A 16,763-nucleotide genomic window follows, 5' to 3' on the forward strand; every position below is an offset into this window, starting at 1 on the left:
GTCAAAGCGGACAGTACTTGTCGATGCGCTATTAAGTTTTTAAATTGCACTGTAATATGTTATCTTTATACAGTGAAATATTTTAAATAAAAGCATTCAACATGGGATAATTATAATGTAAGCATAGAGATTGAGCACCCCTCAAATAAGCAGTAACTATTGAAAAGCTTAACTTTGACCAGTTTCATGCAAGGTCTCAATGAAGCATAGACGAGGCTTTAAACAGCGATGACATCTTTCTTATGCATTGTACTTTTAGTCTATTTGACAGGATGTAACCTGTGACTTGAGACCTTCCCCTCAAAAAACTTTTTCTGCCTAAAGGTTAACGCCGCGCGTATCTCATTCTTTAAATGATATTTTAAACGCCGTGTATCTTTGTGACCCACGTGGGGCCACTATTCGTTTTCAGTAAAATGTCGCACGTGTGAAAGGTGGTATCAGCCATGTTGGTTTAGGTCATAAGATTTATCACTGTGGTTTTCCCAAGATTATGTACGTAGATGGTTATGAAATTGTGGAGCTGAAAGAACAATACCAAATCTGATGAAAAACGTGGGCCCGAATTTAAATAATTTAAACTTTTTCAATTCCTATGTGCAACACTTCCTACTTCCCTTATATTGATTTTCAAATTAAGAAAACATTCAGCAATATTTCCCTAAACGGCAATAGATTTTTCAATTTATATTGATCTAAAGTTTTTGATTTTCCCATTATTTGGCGTTTTATTGTTCAAAACTTGTCACAAGAGTTTGTTTGTGCAGAAAATTGTATACATATACATATACATATATATATAAATGAATACTCGTAGTATTAACTAAATTTATTGATTTCAAATATGATCCGAGTAATATAGATTCCATTTATACACCCTGCATTTCCCCTTAAATCTACAGCATTTGCCTAAAATATTTTTCATTTGCAATAAATCAGATACCCCAGTTGCGAAAAACCATGTCGGATATTGAAAAACAACCACAAGAACCTATAACCCCCAGACTGACAAATGAATCAGCTACTTTGAACGATGACACCGAGATTTATCATTTAAAAGATGTAGTATTGACAAAGAAAATGAAGCTAGTCAATGATGCCATTGATGAAATTGGTTTCACACCATATCACTTGAAATTGTTCTTTTTAAATGGTATGGGATATTGGACTGATACGCAATTAACATATTTGGAAAGTTCAGTGCGTACTTTTGTTAATTATCAATTCGGTTATAAGTTCCCCATAAGTAATGAAATGTTAGCTGCAGGATTATTATTTGGGGCTTTATTTTGGGGGTTTTCGGCTGATTTAATTGGGAGGAAAGTTGCATTCAATATTTCATTATTGCTTAGTGGGTTATTTACAATTATAACTGGTACTATGTCATCAATGGCAAGTTATTGTATTTTTGTGTTTTTGAGTTGTTTTGCTGCTGGTGGGAATTTGGTTTTGGATACTTGTGTATTTCTTGAATATTTACCTCACAAGAATCAATGGTTATTGACATTTTTTGCATTTTTTTGGGGGATTGGGCAAGTTATTGCTGTGGCTTTGGCGTTTGCATTTTTGCCTAATAACTCATGTGATTCCGAGGATTATTGTCCAAGTCATATCAATCGTGGATGGAGGTATGTCTACTATACTAATGGGTCAATTGTGTTGTTTATGTCGATTTTGAGGTTGACAGTGGTGAGTTTGAAAGAAACGCCAAAGTTCCTTGTGTCGAATAATAGAGATGCGGAAGCAGTGGAGATTTTACATCATATTGCTACGAAATATAATCGGAAATGTTCGTTAACTTTGGAGGAGTTGGAACTGTTGGGTTCAATCGAGATAAATGACGATTTTAGAAAACATATTGATTGGAAAGGAATGTTGGTATTAATGAAGCATCATGTTTCAATCTTGTTTAGTAATAGGCAAATGACGAGATCGACAGTGCTAATTTTTCTTTCCTGGTTTTTACTAGGAATATCTTACCCATTATATTCATCGTTCCTTCCACAATATTTGGCAACTAGAGGTGCCAATATTTCTGCGTCAACAACCCATGGAGTATATCGAGACAATTTGATTTCAAACACTGTGTCAATGGGTGGTCCGTTAATTGCTGGTGCTCTCCTATACTTTTTCCCCATTATTGGAAGAAGAGGTGTTTTATTTATTGGTGGTGTATCATCAATGGCTTTCTTATTTGGTTACACACAGATCAAAAATAGGACACAAAATGTTGCTCTTTCATCGATTTCATTTGCAACTATTTACATATACTATGCTGTTCTATACGCCTATACCCCGGAAGTGTTTCCCAGTGCAGCAAGAGGTACTGGTAATGCATTAGCAATTGCATGCACAAGAGTAGCCACCGTTATAGTACCCTTGATTGCATACTATTCAGATACTGCTAGTGCTGCTCCTATATGGATTTGTGGTGCTTTTGTTGGTGTTGTGGGGTTCCTTGCTTTGTTGTTGCCATATGAACCAAGTAAGCATAGAGTCGCTTGATGGAATTAGACTTTCTTTATTTATCATTGATTAACGATAATTAATATTAATGAGGATTCTCTGCTTTCTCATTGTGCTTTCAAGCAATACATTCTGACAGGATATAACTCCTTTGGTAAACCCTTTTGTACGTCACTGGCAATCAATTTCAACCCTGCTCTAATAAACAATTCTCTAAATTTTTTATCTGTTCTTGTAACTGAGCTATCAGTTTCATCAAAAACGTCCTCTATTGGAGCTATGTTTTCCTTTACTATAATCGTACCATTCTCAACCAATGCACCACGACATGTTTTCCAAAATTCAACCAATACATCATCAGGCAATTGCCCAACACACCATTGACACCAAATCAACCAATATTTCTTATCAGGCACCCATTCCTGCATTCCAATATCATAAATCTGTCCCAATTTCCCCAGTGATTGAACCTGTTGCAATTCAGCCGGCATTTGTTCAACAAAAGGTTTCACAGGTTCAAGTAAATCAACTTTATCACTAACTTTCCAAAGAAGGTCACGAGTAATTCTTCCAATTCCTGCACCCATATCAATTGTATATTTGGGTTGACCACCACTACTCATTCGAGATGACAATTTTCGTAAAAATGTAAGTGATCCAACTATATCGACTTTTGGTACTGGCGTTTGTTCACCAAAACCACCTAGAACCCCATTGACTGACGCAGGTACCGATGACCAGTATGTAATGGCATCATCGTAATTGATTTTTGAGTCTGGCACGACGTTGTTGTCAATTTCTATATCTTCGGTGAACTGTTTGACTGGCATTGCTGAAATTGACGCTAATTAAAGATGATGAGATGAGTTTGGTTTCGTTGAAAATTGTGTCGCACAAAATTAGTCAAAGATTGCAAAATTTACGAAACTGACTGCAAACATTAATTAAAGGATGCAAAACACTACCATTCCTAGTAACGAGTTAAAGATGTAGACGGTATAGCATATTGGAGTAGACTATATAGAGGGTGCTCTGCTTAGTTTGATCAACTGGTAAGACCTTATATGTTGATAGTCAATTTCAACTGACTATCAGAAGAACTTCCAAGACTATATCAAGTCACAGTCCTGTCTCTGTAAACCCATATAAAATCAGACCCTGTCGTCTTACCTGAACCCATTACCAAATGATTTCAACTTGTCGCCTTAAATGTGTTTTTAGGGTTAACTTTCCCAATTTGTATATTTTTAATTTGCTCACTTTAAAAGAAAAAAAAAAACAACAAAAACATACTTTCGTAAATAGTTATTTATGTTATATGTAGATATTCAAGTTTTGCAACGAAAATCGTCTCATGTAAAAACACAATCTTTTACAACCAAAAGGTCTAAGTAGAACACCACCCCCAGCCATGAATAGCAGAGAAGTGACCCAGATATAGTATTAGCATAATAGAAAACCTAACAAAACATGATATTGATAAACGATGTGAAATATTCCTGTATGGAGTGTATACGAGGTCATAGATCTTCAACTTGCAAACATCATGATAGACCACTACTACAAGTTAGGTCCAAGGGAAGACCGGGAGTATATGCGAATGGTAACCCAAATCACAGAGTGGCAGTTTTTGCTGAAGAGATTGCCACGCCAACTGATGCCACAGATTCGGAAGATGGATCCACTGCAACACCACCAACAACTGAGCCGCGCAAATCATGCAAATCACAGCCAATAGTCATACTAAAAGCTTCGTCAAAACAGGTTATTGACTTGACAAATGGGGAAATTGTAGGCCCCTACGATGAATCAAAAGTTACAAAGAGTACAGTTGAAAAGCCACCACCACAACAACCAGTCATCAATGACGAAAGTTTTATTATATCATCAGGTTGTTGTGCTCCGAAAGTAACGAAACGTACCGGATGTGGATGTTGTGGAAACAAAAAGAAGAATGTGAGCAAGTCAAAGATACTACAAACGTATATCGAAAAGAGGTTAAACAAGGATGTGGTACCACCTCCAAAGCAGGTTAAATTCATTTCGGAATCGCCGCACCAAAAGTTGAATAATAACGGAAATAGTAGAAGTGAAACACCCGTGTTTGAAGTTGTTCCAATCTCATCTTGCTCCATACCGGGTACTTGTTGTTGTGGTAGTGATTGCAAGTGTGCTGGATGTGTTGTTCATGGGAATGCTCCAGGGGTTCCTGAACAGACCCCATTACTCCCGTCTCAACCAGGCAATTTACCTATAGATACTGTTTCAAATACCGAGACCCTCGTTTTCAGCTCGTTACCAAACAATGATGCGCTTCCTAAAGCTTTGCCTGTTGATGCGAACCAACAAGCGTCATTGTTTAGCCAGTCGGAGTTTGAGTCAACCTCTCAGCCTTCTCCAGGGGTTTGTCTATGTCCTCCAGATGCATGTGATTGCACCAATTGTGAAGTCCATGGTATAATAGATGGACACAAGTTGGATGAATATTTTGTCGATCAAGAAAAGTTGTTAAACGCATTGGTGTCAGACTTTGACTTTAATACCCTTATGTCGCTGGATAATAAAGCATCAGAAGTCAAACCAGAACCCATGTTTGCCTATGTTGCGCCTTCGACTTGTTGCGAAGGTAATTCCACGTCAAATAAACTACAATATTCACAAATGCAAACACCAAGTAATAATGGAAGTTGGTCGGAATTACAAAATTTTTATTCCAATCACACCGATCTAAGTGCTAAACCACCAGTAACTAATAACCCGAGTAGCTGTTGCTCGAATCGTAGTAGATCCTGAATAAGATAAATTGTGTACATAGAATCGTAGTAACGTATATGCGAAGAAACTCACGTGACGAATTTTATTCTTTTCGGTCGATTTTTTGTATCTGAAAAAAAAAAAACGTATTTGATCGCTGAGTGGAGTGGGATTAACAACTACAATCCAAAGTAGCAGCACCAATACAATCAGAGATGGAAGAGGCTACTGATATCTCATACTACATCGGAAAAGATGGAGTTGAGGCGTTGAGAGCATTAGATGTTCCATTAGAAGAAGGTGATGTTGTTTCAATTAATCTAGCAAATATCGATGAACAAGATCCTGCTGAAATTATTCAATTTCTTGCTGATACCAAGAGTGGGAAACATTATTGGATCATCGTGGCCCGTGCTTATGCCCAATTGGGAAAATTAGTAAATGCCGTCCATATCATCAAATCGGCCTTGGAGTCTAAGAATTTTGGCAATGAAGATATAAAGACCCTTCAATCTTTTTTAATATGGTTACATTTCAAATTTGCTTCTGCTGGGATTGATAGGAGTAACCATTTGGTTGAAGCAAGTACTGAGATTGCGAGCTTGTCATCGCGGATACACGACGATGCCCAATCTTCACCAGTCAACAATACCAGTAACTTTTTATCCCAGGCAGTGTTGGCATTGTATCAAGGCCATGACGACGAAGCATCTCAAATTTTTGAAAGGATATTGAAAATAGATCAACAGAATACGTTTGCCTTATTGGGCAAAGCACAGGCATTATTGAACAAGTCGAAAAACTATGCAAATGCTTTAAAATTGTACCAACAAGTTTTGGTATTGAACCCAGCCACAAAGCCAGATCCCAGATTGGGTATTGGATTATGCTGTTGGTTCTTGAACGATGAAAAGATGGCAATTCAAGCATGGGAACGTGCACTTGAACTAGATCCCAAAAATTTGAAAGCAAGGATATTTTTGAACTTGGCTCATTTTCATGAAGCGTTCAACAACTCTTGGAGTGATGAGGAGTTTATCACCAACTATAAAGCTTGTTTGAATGAATTAGCAAAGATCCACAAAAGTAATGTGAATGATGCAACTGTGTTATTGGTCCTTGCATCATACTACTACTCCAAGAACGATTTTGAAACTGTTGAAAGATTGTTAAAAAAAGTTGTCAAGGATATAACGGGAGATAGTAGTTTGACTAAACTAACTACACATTCTAAAGCATCCAAGTATGAGTCTAATGTGTTGTCTGAATGTGGTACTTGGTTAGGAAGAGTCAAATTTTCCGAGGGTGACTTCATCCAAGCGTCTAGGTATTTCCAAGAAGCAATCAAATTGAATGACTTGAATATAGTAGCCAAGTTGGGATTAGGTCAATCACAATACAATCGAGGCTCAGTAGACGAAGCAACATTGACATTTGAGTCCATTTTACGCAGTAATGCCAATTGCTTGGAGGCTAATTATTCACTAGGAGTCATTTACGCAAAACAAAGTTCAAGAAAAAAGAAGGAGCTCGCCATTCAAGTTTTGGAGCGATATATTAGACTTTCAAATAATAGAGGGTTATCGTCGAGTAAAAACGATGCTGATTTCTTGTTGAACAAAGAGCCAGTTGCATTGAATGCATATTTGACTTTGAGCAGTTTATACGAAAGTACTGATTTAAGTCAAGCACTTTCATATTTGAACAAAGCGGTCGAAGCAAGAAACCAAGTGGGTAAAGATGTACCTTTGGAGATATATAACAATATTGGTGTATTTCAATTTACTAAACAAAATTTCAAGGGGGCATTGGAGAACTTTCAAGTGGCTATTGATAAATTGGATGGTGCTGAGTTTTTAAGTCCCGATGGGGATGTATTGATTGATTTACCAAGCGATTTGAGAGTTAGTTTGACTTTCAATTCAGCAAGGACGAAGGAGCTTTCAAATGAAAAGGAGGCTTTGGAGACGTATGAGTCTTTATTGTCTGAATGCCCCCATTATTTTTCAGCGAAGTTGAGAATTTTGTTCTTGTCATGTATACTGGAAACTGGTTTAACACCAAAGGAGATTCAATCTGAGATTGATGAGTTGTTAAAATTGAATGCATCCGATTTGGAAATCAGATCATTTTATGGGTGGTTTGCCAAAAACTTTGGAAAGAAATTGGGCATGAAACCGGATGCAGATACAGCTTTTCAAAAGGAGACTCTTGTTGAATATGACAAACATGATTGTTATGCCTTGCTTTCCTTGGCTAACATCTATTGCGTCTTGGCTAGAGATTTAAAGGGTTCAAGTGTGGAGGAGAAAAAGAGGACGTACTACGTGAGAGCCACTGAATTGTACACCAAAGTTTTAACGGTTGATAGAAAGAACGTGTATGCAGCACAAGGGTTGGCTATTGTGTACATCGAAAATAAAGAGTCAACTAAAGGCTTGGACATTTTGAGAAAAATTAGAGATTCACTTAATGATATTTCGGTGTATTTGAATCTTGGCCATGTTTTATGTGATGTTAAACAATACGGAAAGGCCATTGAAAATTATGAGCTTGCCTTGACTAGATTCACTGATGGTAAGGATGTACAAATCTTGACATTTTTGGGTAGGGCTTGGGCCCTTCGTGGAATCAATGAGCAAAGTTTGAATTTCCTCAAGACTGCATTAGAATACACTAAGCAGGCGTTTAATTTGACAAAGGGGTCAAAATCGGCTTTACTTTTCAATATCTCATACATTCAATTCCAAATTGCTGATTTTATCACTAAACAACCAGTTCAAAAGAGACAACCACAAGATATAAGTGATGCTATAACTGGATTGAATGAAGCTATTGAAACATTAATGCGATTATCGTCAGATGAAGAAAAGCATCCGCCATACCCTAAGGATGAGTTACGAGGTAGAGCTAATTTAGGTTCAAGTACATTATTAAGCCGATTAACCAATGCCCTTGATGAAACTAAAGAAAACATTGCTGAAATTGAGCAAAGACTTGAAACTGCTAAACAATTAAGAGAAATTGAAAAAGAAGCTGAGCTTCAAAAGGAACAAGAGAGAATTAATGCCATGAAGGAGAAAGAAGCCGAATTGGCCAAACAAAGAGCAGCTTTGCAAGAGCAGGCGCAACAATGGGCTGAAGAATCAAGAATGGACGTTGCTGTTAACGACGAAGAAGAGAATGATGATAAATTGTTTGAACAGGAATTAGAGGGAGACAGCAAAAAGAAAGGTAAGGACCAGAAGGGTAAAGGTAAAAGTAGGTCAAAGAAGGGTAAAGGGAGTAGAAAAGTTGTATCAGATAGTGATGAAGAAGAAGAAGAGGCTGAATTTTCTGAGGAGAACGGTGAATCAAAACCGAATGGTAAGCGTCAACATGTCTCTGATGAGGATGAGGATGATGTTGAAGAAGATGATGAACCTGTGTCTAATGGATCCAAGAGAAAAAAAACTCAACACTTGTCTAATGAGTTTATAAAGGACAGCGATGAGGAATTGGAAGACGATGATCTTTTCGGTGATGATAAAGAAGATGATGAACAAAAGGAGAATGAAGGGAATGGCGAAGATAAAGCAGAGAAAGAGAATGGTGATGAAGAATAGAGAGAGAATATTGAAATCCTTGTACTAATAAATACTTCCAACATAATTCATTAATTTGTATAAAACTCTATATCTTCTACTCTTTTAACCATTGTCTCATCAACTTGTTACTTTCACTAGTATCCTTGAACAATTTTTTTTCAAATTCATCCAAAGTGTAAATAAATTCAGTATTAAAATGTTTTGAGTGAATATTACTAGCATAATTATTAATCTCAAAACTACGTTCTTTAGCCATTTCCATAACTTGTTCGATTAATTTTGGTTCGTAAAACAATTTGCCCCATTTGATAATCATGTTATAATATTGTGATGATAATTTATGCAAATCGAGTGATTTGGAATCGGACTTTATGGCGTTAAGTACTTTATCGTTGATGAAATCGGGGTCTATTAGTGAAATAAATGATGAATCAGAGTTTTGAACTTCTAGTACGGCTAAGATTTCAGCTAGCCAAAATGGTAGTTCGAGTTTGGTACCTTGTTGAATGGGTTTCCCTGGGTTGCCTTCGAGGTAACCTAGTCCGGGGATTGTGTGGTTGAATTGACATGGTAATTTTTCAGCATCAGCTAGTATATCGTCTATATCGTAATATGACATATTGAGAAATTAGGCCTATGATGATGTTGTGGTTCACTGTTTTATTTTGAAATTTGTTTTTGGATTGTTAGACGCGTTAGTTGTGGTTATCCTGTCGACGATGAAATCCGTTTATTATTTGAATAGCTAGTAATGAATAGTAAAAATAAACCATTAGAAATTACTAAAGCTAGACACTTAAGAGGAGTAAATCATGGCGCTATGCAGTTGTGGAAGCTTGCGTATATTGGAATAGAGCTAGATCACACATCCAGTTGTTTCTCAACCGATTTGATTGTGCTAAAAAGAAAATTAACAGCCTACCACCACCAAGATCTTCTTTGGTTAAGACGCAGAACTCCGCTGTATCTGCAGCTCTATCTTTCTCTTAACCAACACTCGCTTAACAAGGTGTAAATGTCATTGATAAACTAGTGGTGTGGGATGTGTGTCGCAATTCTATTATTGAATTTTTATGACATTGACTAAAAATATGACACTAAGATGGAGTTATTTGCTTTCCCCTTATTATAACAACTGAGGTCATCCCAATACTTCACGAAAAGTTATCTTATCCAACTGCTGTGCTACCTAGATATGTGGAGATAATGACAAACTCAAACTCAACCGGTAACAATGAGCAAGAAAGAAACAACGCTTCCACCAATCAACATCAAGAGTCGTCGCCATTATTGCAGCAACCCACACCCCACGTGAGATCGGATCCCAGCAATAATAGTCAAGACAGCACAACCACTTCTATCACAGTTAGTCAGTGCAGTTCCCAAACTAGTGAACTAACTCCATTACTCCATGCCACTGAAATACCCCAACATTCATTTCTACGAAGAATCTTCGATCCCAATTGGCTTCATGTTGCTTTTATTGTCGTAATCATCTTGATTGGTTTAACTGTGATAACATTCCATAATATACAATCAGTGGTTAATGATGCAATTGACTTACAAGTATATAATGCTACATTTGCCAATTTCACGAGTCATGGAGTCAATGTACATGTGCAAGGTTCAGTTGAGATGAAATATCATTTAATGCATACTAATCCTGTTCAAATTGCCATGATTAAAGTTGGTGCTTTTGTATTAGGAACATTGAAACTTGTGCTGTTGAAGCCCGTGCAATTGCACGTACAGTTAGTTGATTTGAAAAGTCCATTCCTTTATTTGGCAGATACGAGCCCACCTCCAATTGCAATCTATATTAGTAATAGAGCCAAAACAGAATTGAATTTTTTAACTGAATGCACATTTGGTAATACCGAATTCCTAGACTTCCTAAAGTATTACTATCAATTGACTGGTGATGATATAAATTTAAAAGTGAGGATGATTGCTGAGGAAGTTAATGTAAATACATTAAAGTTGATTAATTTGAGACTACATAATGTTGAAGTTAGTGATCACTTGACCATCAACAAGAATGATTTGAAGAAGGGATTAAAGATTAACAAGTTTGGTGTTACATCGCCTGGAGCAAATATTATAAACTTGTCTGCACAATTGGAGTTGCCTAATCAATGGGGGATCTCCTTAGGTATCCCAGCTTTGCAATGGGATTTGTTATTTAATGATTGTGATTCCAACTTGGTGAAAGTAGGAGCATGGCGTACGTTACCAACAACAGGTGAGGCTAATGACACAATCACAGTAGATGTTGATGGGGTTGTTGAAGATGTTCCTGATAGATTAATGGAGGATTGTAAAGACCTGGTAAGCCCGATAAATTCGTTGATTGAACAATATTTACGAGAGGAGCCGATAAAGTTTTACTTACATTTGAGTGAAGGTCAAAGTGTTGATAGTGTACCTCACGATATACGGTGGATACTTGACACCTTGAAACGTATGCCACCGGCTGAACTAGCTGTTGCTTTGCCAAGAACACATATTATGCCCAAAAATCTACGTGTCAACTCATGCGACTTGGCCATGAACTATACCGATAGTGAAAGGATAGATGTTTCAAAGAAAGATGGTCTGTTTGCAGGTAAAATCAAAAGCAATTGTTCTATTGAAGCTGTCAATCCGTCATCTTTACAAGTTGGTGTTGATAGATTGAAATTCAATGTCAGTTTGGGATCGAAAAATGGAGCATTAGTGCAGGCTTGGTCGAGGAACTTTGTGTTACTCGACACCACACAATCTAAACACCTTTTCCATGTTGATGTGAATATCTCTGATTTGGATGTGGATGTAATGGATCCAGTTTATTTTGGTAAGGTTGTTAATTCTATGATCAACAAGAATTCAAATTTCCCCATAAATGATGACGTGTATGTCAATGTGAGTTTATCAGAAGTAGATACATACTTGCCTATTGTTGGAAATGCAACGCTACGGCGCCTAGATATACCATTTGTCAAGTTGCCACAAGTTCTTGATGTATTGCAAGATGTGAGTAAGGTACAATACGATTCGATTGTATCTCAACTAAATGTTGAAATTGAAGAAGTTTATTATTTGGGATCTAGTGAACACGAAGTTGAATTTCAAGTGTTGATATCATTGTACAATCCACTCAATGTCTCTTTGGAAATTCCTCGAGTACATGATCAAGCGATTTTGATGGAGTTTGGGCAGGATAAGACAAAATTTGGATATGCTAGTTTTAAACAAATTTCACTAACCAAACTTGAACGATCAAAATTGGAAGTCAATATTAAATTTAGGTATGAGACATACTCTGACAAGTTGTTCTTGCAAGATTTTATCAGTGTTTATGCATCGTCATTTACAAAAGATTTGACGATTGATTTGACCAATAATTCAGTGGCGGGTAATGATGGGCTTGATGCTTTCATGACTCAAATTAAGATACATAATGTCACAATGCCCAACGTGACTTACGTCATTCCAAAGTACAATATAGGCAATACCGACGTGACGAATACAGCCCTAGCAAAGCAAGATGTTGGTGATTTCATCATTGAAACTACAATTCATGTGTTCACCTCAGAGCTTGAATTAAAGATTTATAACCCCATATCAAATGCAGAAGTCAGATTAGAAATTTTCCAAGCATTTGCAAAACATGAAGATGTGGTTTTGGGCTATGTAAGTCGACGTGAAGTTATCGATTTGCAACCAGGATTTTATGTGACACCACGAATACCAATCAAGATTGAAAATGGGGCGGCGACTGATATTTTAAAACGTGCTTTGAATGGTGATTTAAGTATTGATGTTATGGCTGATGTTAACGTTGGACTAGAATTATTTGATTTACGGTTGATTTATAAGGGTAAACAATTGGTATCAAAGATTAGATGGTAGATGGGAGAGGTAATTGTCGATTTAGAGTATTTATTGTTATTTAATGAATGTTATGTATTAAGAGTTGAATGCGTGGTTGCAATTGTACTGGTAGCGTTTGGATCCAGAACCAGATGCAATATCGGGGCGGTGTCACAAAATCTATTTATAGCAATGTTGTAGTTACCTCCATACCGCAGTAGGCAAACAAATAGGATGTTGTGCTTGTCATTTGTTATTAATTACCCAATTGGGGTATTGCAACTGTCAAAAGGGTAATTGTACAAGTACACGACTCACGTGGATCCAAACAAAAGATCCAATCTGCAATACTTCTGAAAGTGAATCTAGTACTTTCATCAAAAAAATCAAAACAAACAAAAGAACCGTCTTTTATACAGGAGTAGAAAATTTTAAATGGTGAGATTCGATCACTCAGTAATAATAATAATAAAATCTGACCGACCCGTTTTTTCAATTCTAAAGTTTACACAACTGATCAGTACCAACCACTCGTTTTATACAACAATACCTTTGTTTGATACCCTACCCACTTATATATACCGTCGTTTAGTTCAAAATCTATATCAATATGGCTTCATTCACTAAAGTTTCCACCTTTCTTGCAATCATTGCTTCATTACAACAATTGACAGTTGCTACACCACCAGCTTGTTTATTGGCTTGTGTTGCTCAAGTTCAAAAATCATCATCTCAATGTTCAGGTTTGAATGATTTATCATGTATCTGTTCTAATGAAGGTGATGATGTTAAATCTTGTTTAGATAACATTTGTCCAAATGATGATGCTGATACTGCCAAGAAGGCTTTTGAAAGTTCTTGCGAAGGACACAGTGATGATTCCAGCTCATCATCATCATCATCATCGTCTGAAGCTGAATCTTCATCTACTGAAGAATCATCCTCATCTGAAGCTCCATCAAGCTCAAATGATGTTGAATCATCTTCAACTGAAGCTTCTTCAAGCGAAGAAGAGCAATCATCATCTTCCTCAGAAGCCGCTCCATCCGGTTCATCAACTGTTGATGCTGAATCCACCTCTGAACCCGCTCCATCATCTACCGAAGCTGAACCATCTGTTTCCGAAACTGCCGGTGGAAACGGAGGTGCTGGTGAAGGAGAAGAAACTGCCTCATCTGCAGCTTCCCAAGAACAAGCATCATCCACCTTGGAGACCTCTTCAATTGCTGAAGAATCCACTTCGTCTTCTGAAGTTCCATCTGTTTCAACTCAAACTGAAGGTTCAGGTGCCAACAAGATTGGTTTGGGTGCTTTAGTTGGTTTAGTTGGTGCTGCATTGTTATAAGTGTAGCATAAAGAGGAAAAAAGAGGTTTGGTGAAAGGCAGGAGTAGGATCTTTGACAGAGAGAAAGAGAGAAAAGTTGATTTAATACTGTCTAATCGTATTGTTTGGTTTCTTTATACGTGGTTCATCATTTGAATTACGGTTGTTTTTGCTTGTTGTTTTCAATTTAAGTAGAGTTTATATAGTAAATACAAAATTTTGAAAAAGTTGTGAACACTACTACCTCGTAGTAAATCGATTGAGGATCTTTTGGATATCTGATACCGATTTTGTAATTTGATCAGATCTGGTACCACCCTACACAAAGTGCAGCCTATTCCATTTATTATACACTCAATTCTGCCTCTATTTTATTCTATTAAAATCCGCTTCACATGCTCATATACAACAAAGGTAATACAAGTAGCGGGAACAACCCTAATGATATTGGCACTCAAACCTTTATAAAATGCTAGAAACCCACCCTCTTTGAAATACAAATTGCGTATCACTTGCACTATAGTTGTATTTGATTGATGACTATTTTGTAACCTTGATTTGATTACTTGTGTTGGGTACATTACCAACGTACTAATAATCTTTGACGTTGCTGATGTATACAAATATTGTGCTGTGGATAGATGGGGTGCAACAGCAGTAAAATCCCCTTCTGTGTTAGGTTTCTTCTTGAATATGTAATTCTTCAAATGATCATAAATGGTAATTTGTAAACTTGCTTGGAAAACTTGAAACATACTAGGTATTGACCCCTTCCAAAAGCTTGCAATACTTTCATCACGAATCATAGTTCGTATCCCATCCCAAACCGATCTATAAGCGCCCGATTCGTTCGTAGATTTCGCAATTATACGAGTTTTAAGAACCCAGATGGGGTTAGTTAAGATTGATGTGGTGATCCCAGCCAATGAAGAACTTGTAAAATAATTTATAGTTAAGTTCGATGTGTGTATGTGACTCTTAAATTCTGCATAAAGGGCAAAATAGCATCCCCATGCTGATATATTACCGATTAAATTTGGCGCCAATCCACGATAATACTGAATTAAGTAGTTAACACCAATGAATTTGCGCAAAGAATGTGTCGTTGATTGCAAAGAAAACTGTTTTGCCTGAAACCTTGCATCTTGGTTAATTTGTCGTATAATGTCAAGTACCGATTGAAAAGGCCTCCCTTTTGTATTACCTTCTTTGGTAATTGTATGGGATAATTGAAGTCGTATTTTGATTATATCGAGGGGATGAGTAATGATTGTTGTTGCGAACCCTGCACAAAGTCCTGCTATCGACTCAACTTGTCGTGAAGAAAAGCGTGGAGTAGTGGCTTGTTTAAAGTGGTGGTGGTCAACATCCTGTTTATTCATTTATGAGAATTCGAAAGTATGAATACTTTTGAAATACATGTAAATACGTGGGTACGATCTGGGGAATCGCTGGAGTTGCAAAGAATTTTTTCTAGTTAATCATCAATGTCGCAAAGCAGATTTTCAGTGACATGTTTTGACAATCTACTGTTTTACGAAGAATGAGAGGGATAGCAGTACTCCATTAGATAGTTCAATGAGTCGCTACTCTACGATGATAAGGTGTCCGAGGATAATTATACAAAAGATTTTTCATGAAAGTTCATCCAATTGTTTGTTTTAAAGTATATATACAAGATCAAGTTAGAATTTTCTGAATAACATCAGATCTCCTCTTGTTAAAAAGGAGTTCAGCCAAATCATACAAAACTATTCTTCCTTGATTAAACCTGTTTGTTCTGTATTCAATTCTCGTTCCCCTCAATGAATGCAAGCAGTTTAGCCCCGCATCCTGACATAAAAACACCGCTTTTTGTATTCTCTCTCCGTACGACCAACACCCAACTTCTTCATCACATTATTGCCCTTAAGCGGATGGGAAAGGAGACAATAGGTTCAAGATCGATGGCTTATTTGGTGATGCAGCCCAACCCAAATACAAAACAAAAGGAATGAACCCATAATGAGCAATGGTTTTTGAGTAATCTAAAAGTTTAACGATTCTCTCTTTTGATTCATCAGATAAAGTTAATTGATATGTGTTTCTTCTTGATGGGATAGATTCAGCCATGGTTGATGATGTTAATATATGTTTTGATACTTATACTAGGAGGAAGATTCTGATGATTTGCCGAACCTTTCGAAAAAGATTTTTTTCCATTTACTTTCGATTTAATTTGGGAGAAGTTACACGACCAGAACTTGTTGCAAAAACTTACAACCAGTAGAGTAAAGTATCTTTATAAAAGGAGTTGGTTTCTAAAGATAGCAAACGCTTTGGCAAAACCAGTCATAAATTTAAAGGTACATGTATCTTTAAACACAATAAGAAGAGCAATCAACTTGTCACTACGATATATGGTTCCTACAAATTGAGTGAATCTTCTATCTTTTCTTCATTATGAAATAGCAAATATGAATTCACATAATATCGTCTACATATCAATAAGAATTTCCAATATCAAGATGGGGTCATACTCGTCTGTGCTGTTTTTGCTTACTTTGCTTCAATAATATAGGTTTTTTGAGTTTGCTTGCCAAAAATTTGCCAAAAATTTACAATGAAATCACAACATTAAACATTCAATTCTAAACACAAGTGACATAGGAGATTACACGTAGAGGGTGTACTCAGATGTATACTAATTACAACTTTTTCAAAATTGTAATGGTGCTTGTGGTGTATTTTTAGATGCTTTATTTTGGTTTCCATTTCGACATAACATTCTTGCGACCAAG

The 16,763-nt window shown here is 36.7% G+C and overlaps 9 protein-coding genes across 9 annotated transcripts; 5 read left to right on the top strand and 4 right to left on the bottom strand. All coding sequences in view use genetic code 12, as the record gives it.

Moving 5' to 3' along the window:
* Positions 1-960: 960 nt before the first annotated feature.
* On the top strand, positions 961-2,505 carry CORT_0H01480 (Fgr2 protein; the record flags this gene model as incomplete). Its single annotated transcript, XM_003871337.1, has 1 exon — positions 961-2,505. The coding sequence occupies one exon, from the start codon at positions 961-963 to the stop codon at positions 2,503-2,505; it is 1,545 nt and encodes a 514-aa protein (XP_003871386.1).
* A 68-nt stretch (positions 2,506-2,573) lies between these two features.
* On the bottom strand, positions 2,574-3,296 carry CORT_0H01490 (AdoMet-dependent proline methyltransferase; the record flags this gene model as incomplete). Its single annotated transcript, XM_003871338.1, has 1 exon — positions 2,574-3,296. One exon carries the CDS (start codon positions 3,294-3,296, stop codon positions 2,574-2,576), a length of 723 nt encoding a protein of 240 aa, XP_003871387.1.
* A 640-nt stretch (positions 3,297-3,936) lies between these two features.
* CORT_0H01500 (Mac1 transcriptional regulator) lies at positions 3,937-5,259 on the top strand (the record flags this gene model as incomplete). Its single annotated transcript, XM_003871339.1, has 1 exon — positions 3,937-5,259. The coding sequence occupies one exon, from the start codon at positions 3,937-3,939 to the stop codon at positions 5,257-5,259; it is 1,323 nt and encodes a 440-aa protein (XP_003871388.1).
* A 176-nt stretch (positions 5,260-5,435) lies between these two features.
* On the top strand, positions 5,436-8,825 carry CORT_0H01510 (Ctr9 protein; the record flags this gene model as incomplete). The annotated part of the gene is made up of 1 exon (XM_003871340.1): positions 5,436-8,825. One exon carries the CDS (start codon positions 5,436-5,438, stop codon positions 8,823-8,825), a length of 3,390 nt encoding a protein of 1,129 aa, XP_003871389.1.
* A 76-nt stretch (positions 8,826-8,901) lies between these two features.
* CORT_0H01520 (Psf3 GINS complex subunit) lies at positions 8,902-9,426 on the bottom strand (the record flags this gene model as incomplete). Its single annotated transcript, XM_003871341.1, has 1 exon — positions 8,902-9,426. The coding sequence occupies one exon, from the start codon at positions 9,424-9,426 to the stop codon at positions 8,902-8,904; it is 525 nt and encodes a 174-aa protein (XP_003871390.1).
* Positions 9,427-10,013: 587 nt separating this feature from the next.
* On the top strand, positions 10,014-12,698 carry CORT_0H01530 (hypothetical protein; the record flags this gene model as incomplete). Its single annotated transcript, XM_003871342.1, has 1 exon — positions 10,014-12,698. The coding sequence occupies one exon, from the start codon at positions 10,014-10,016 to the stop codon at positions 12,696-12,698; it is 2,685 nt and encodes an 894-aa protein (XP_003871391.1).
* Positions 12,699-13,269: 571 nt separating this feature from the next.
* On the top strand, positions 13,270-14,004 carry CORT_0H01540 (Ssr1 Beta-glucan associated ser/thr rich cell-wall protein; the record flags this gene model as incomplete). Its single annotated transcript, XM_003871343.1, has 1 exon — positions 13,270-14,004. The coding sequence occupies one exon, from the start codon at positions 13,270-13,272 to the stop codon at positions 14,002-14,004; it is 735 nt and encodes a 244-aa protein (XP_003871392.1).
* A 350-nt stretch (positions 14,005-14,354) lies between these two features.
* CORT_0H01550 (Flx1 protein) lies at positions 14,355-15,365 on the bottom strand (the record flags this gene model as incomplete). Its single annotated transcript, XM_003871344.1, has 1 exon — positions 14,355-15,365. The coding sequence occupies one exon, from the start codon at positions 15,363-15,365 to the stop codon at positions 14,355-14,357; it is 1,011 nt and encodes a 336-aa protein (XP_003871393.1).
* A 526-nt stretch (positions 15,366-15,891) lies between these two features.
* On the bottom strand, positions 15,892-16,095 carry CORT_0H01560 (Tom71 component of the TOM (translocase of outer membrane) complex; the record flags this gene model as incomplete). The annotated part of the gene is made up of 1 exon (XM_003871345.1): positions 15,892-16,095. The coding sequence occupies one exon, from the start codon at positions 16,093-16,095 to the stop codon at positions 15,892-15,894; it is 204 nt and encodes a 67-aa protein (XP_003871394.1).
* Positions 16,096-16,763: the final 668 nt, after the last annotated feature.

Source organism: Candida orthopsilosis (assembly GCF_000315875.1).
Source record: "Candida orthopsilosis Co 90-125, chromosome 8 draft sequence".
NCBI classification, from domain to species: domain Eukaryota; kingdom Fungi; phylum Ascomycota; class Pichiomycetes; order Serinales; family Debaryomycetaceae; genus Lodderomyces; species Lodderomyces orthopsilosis.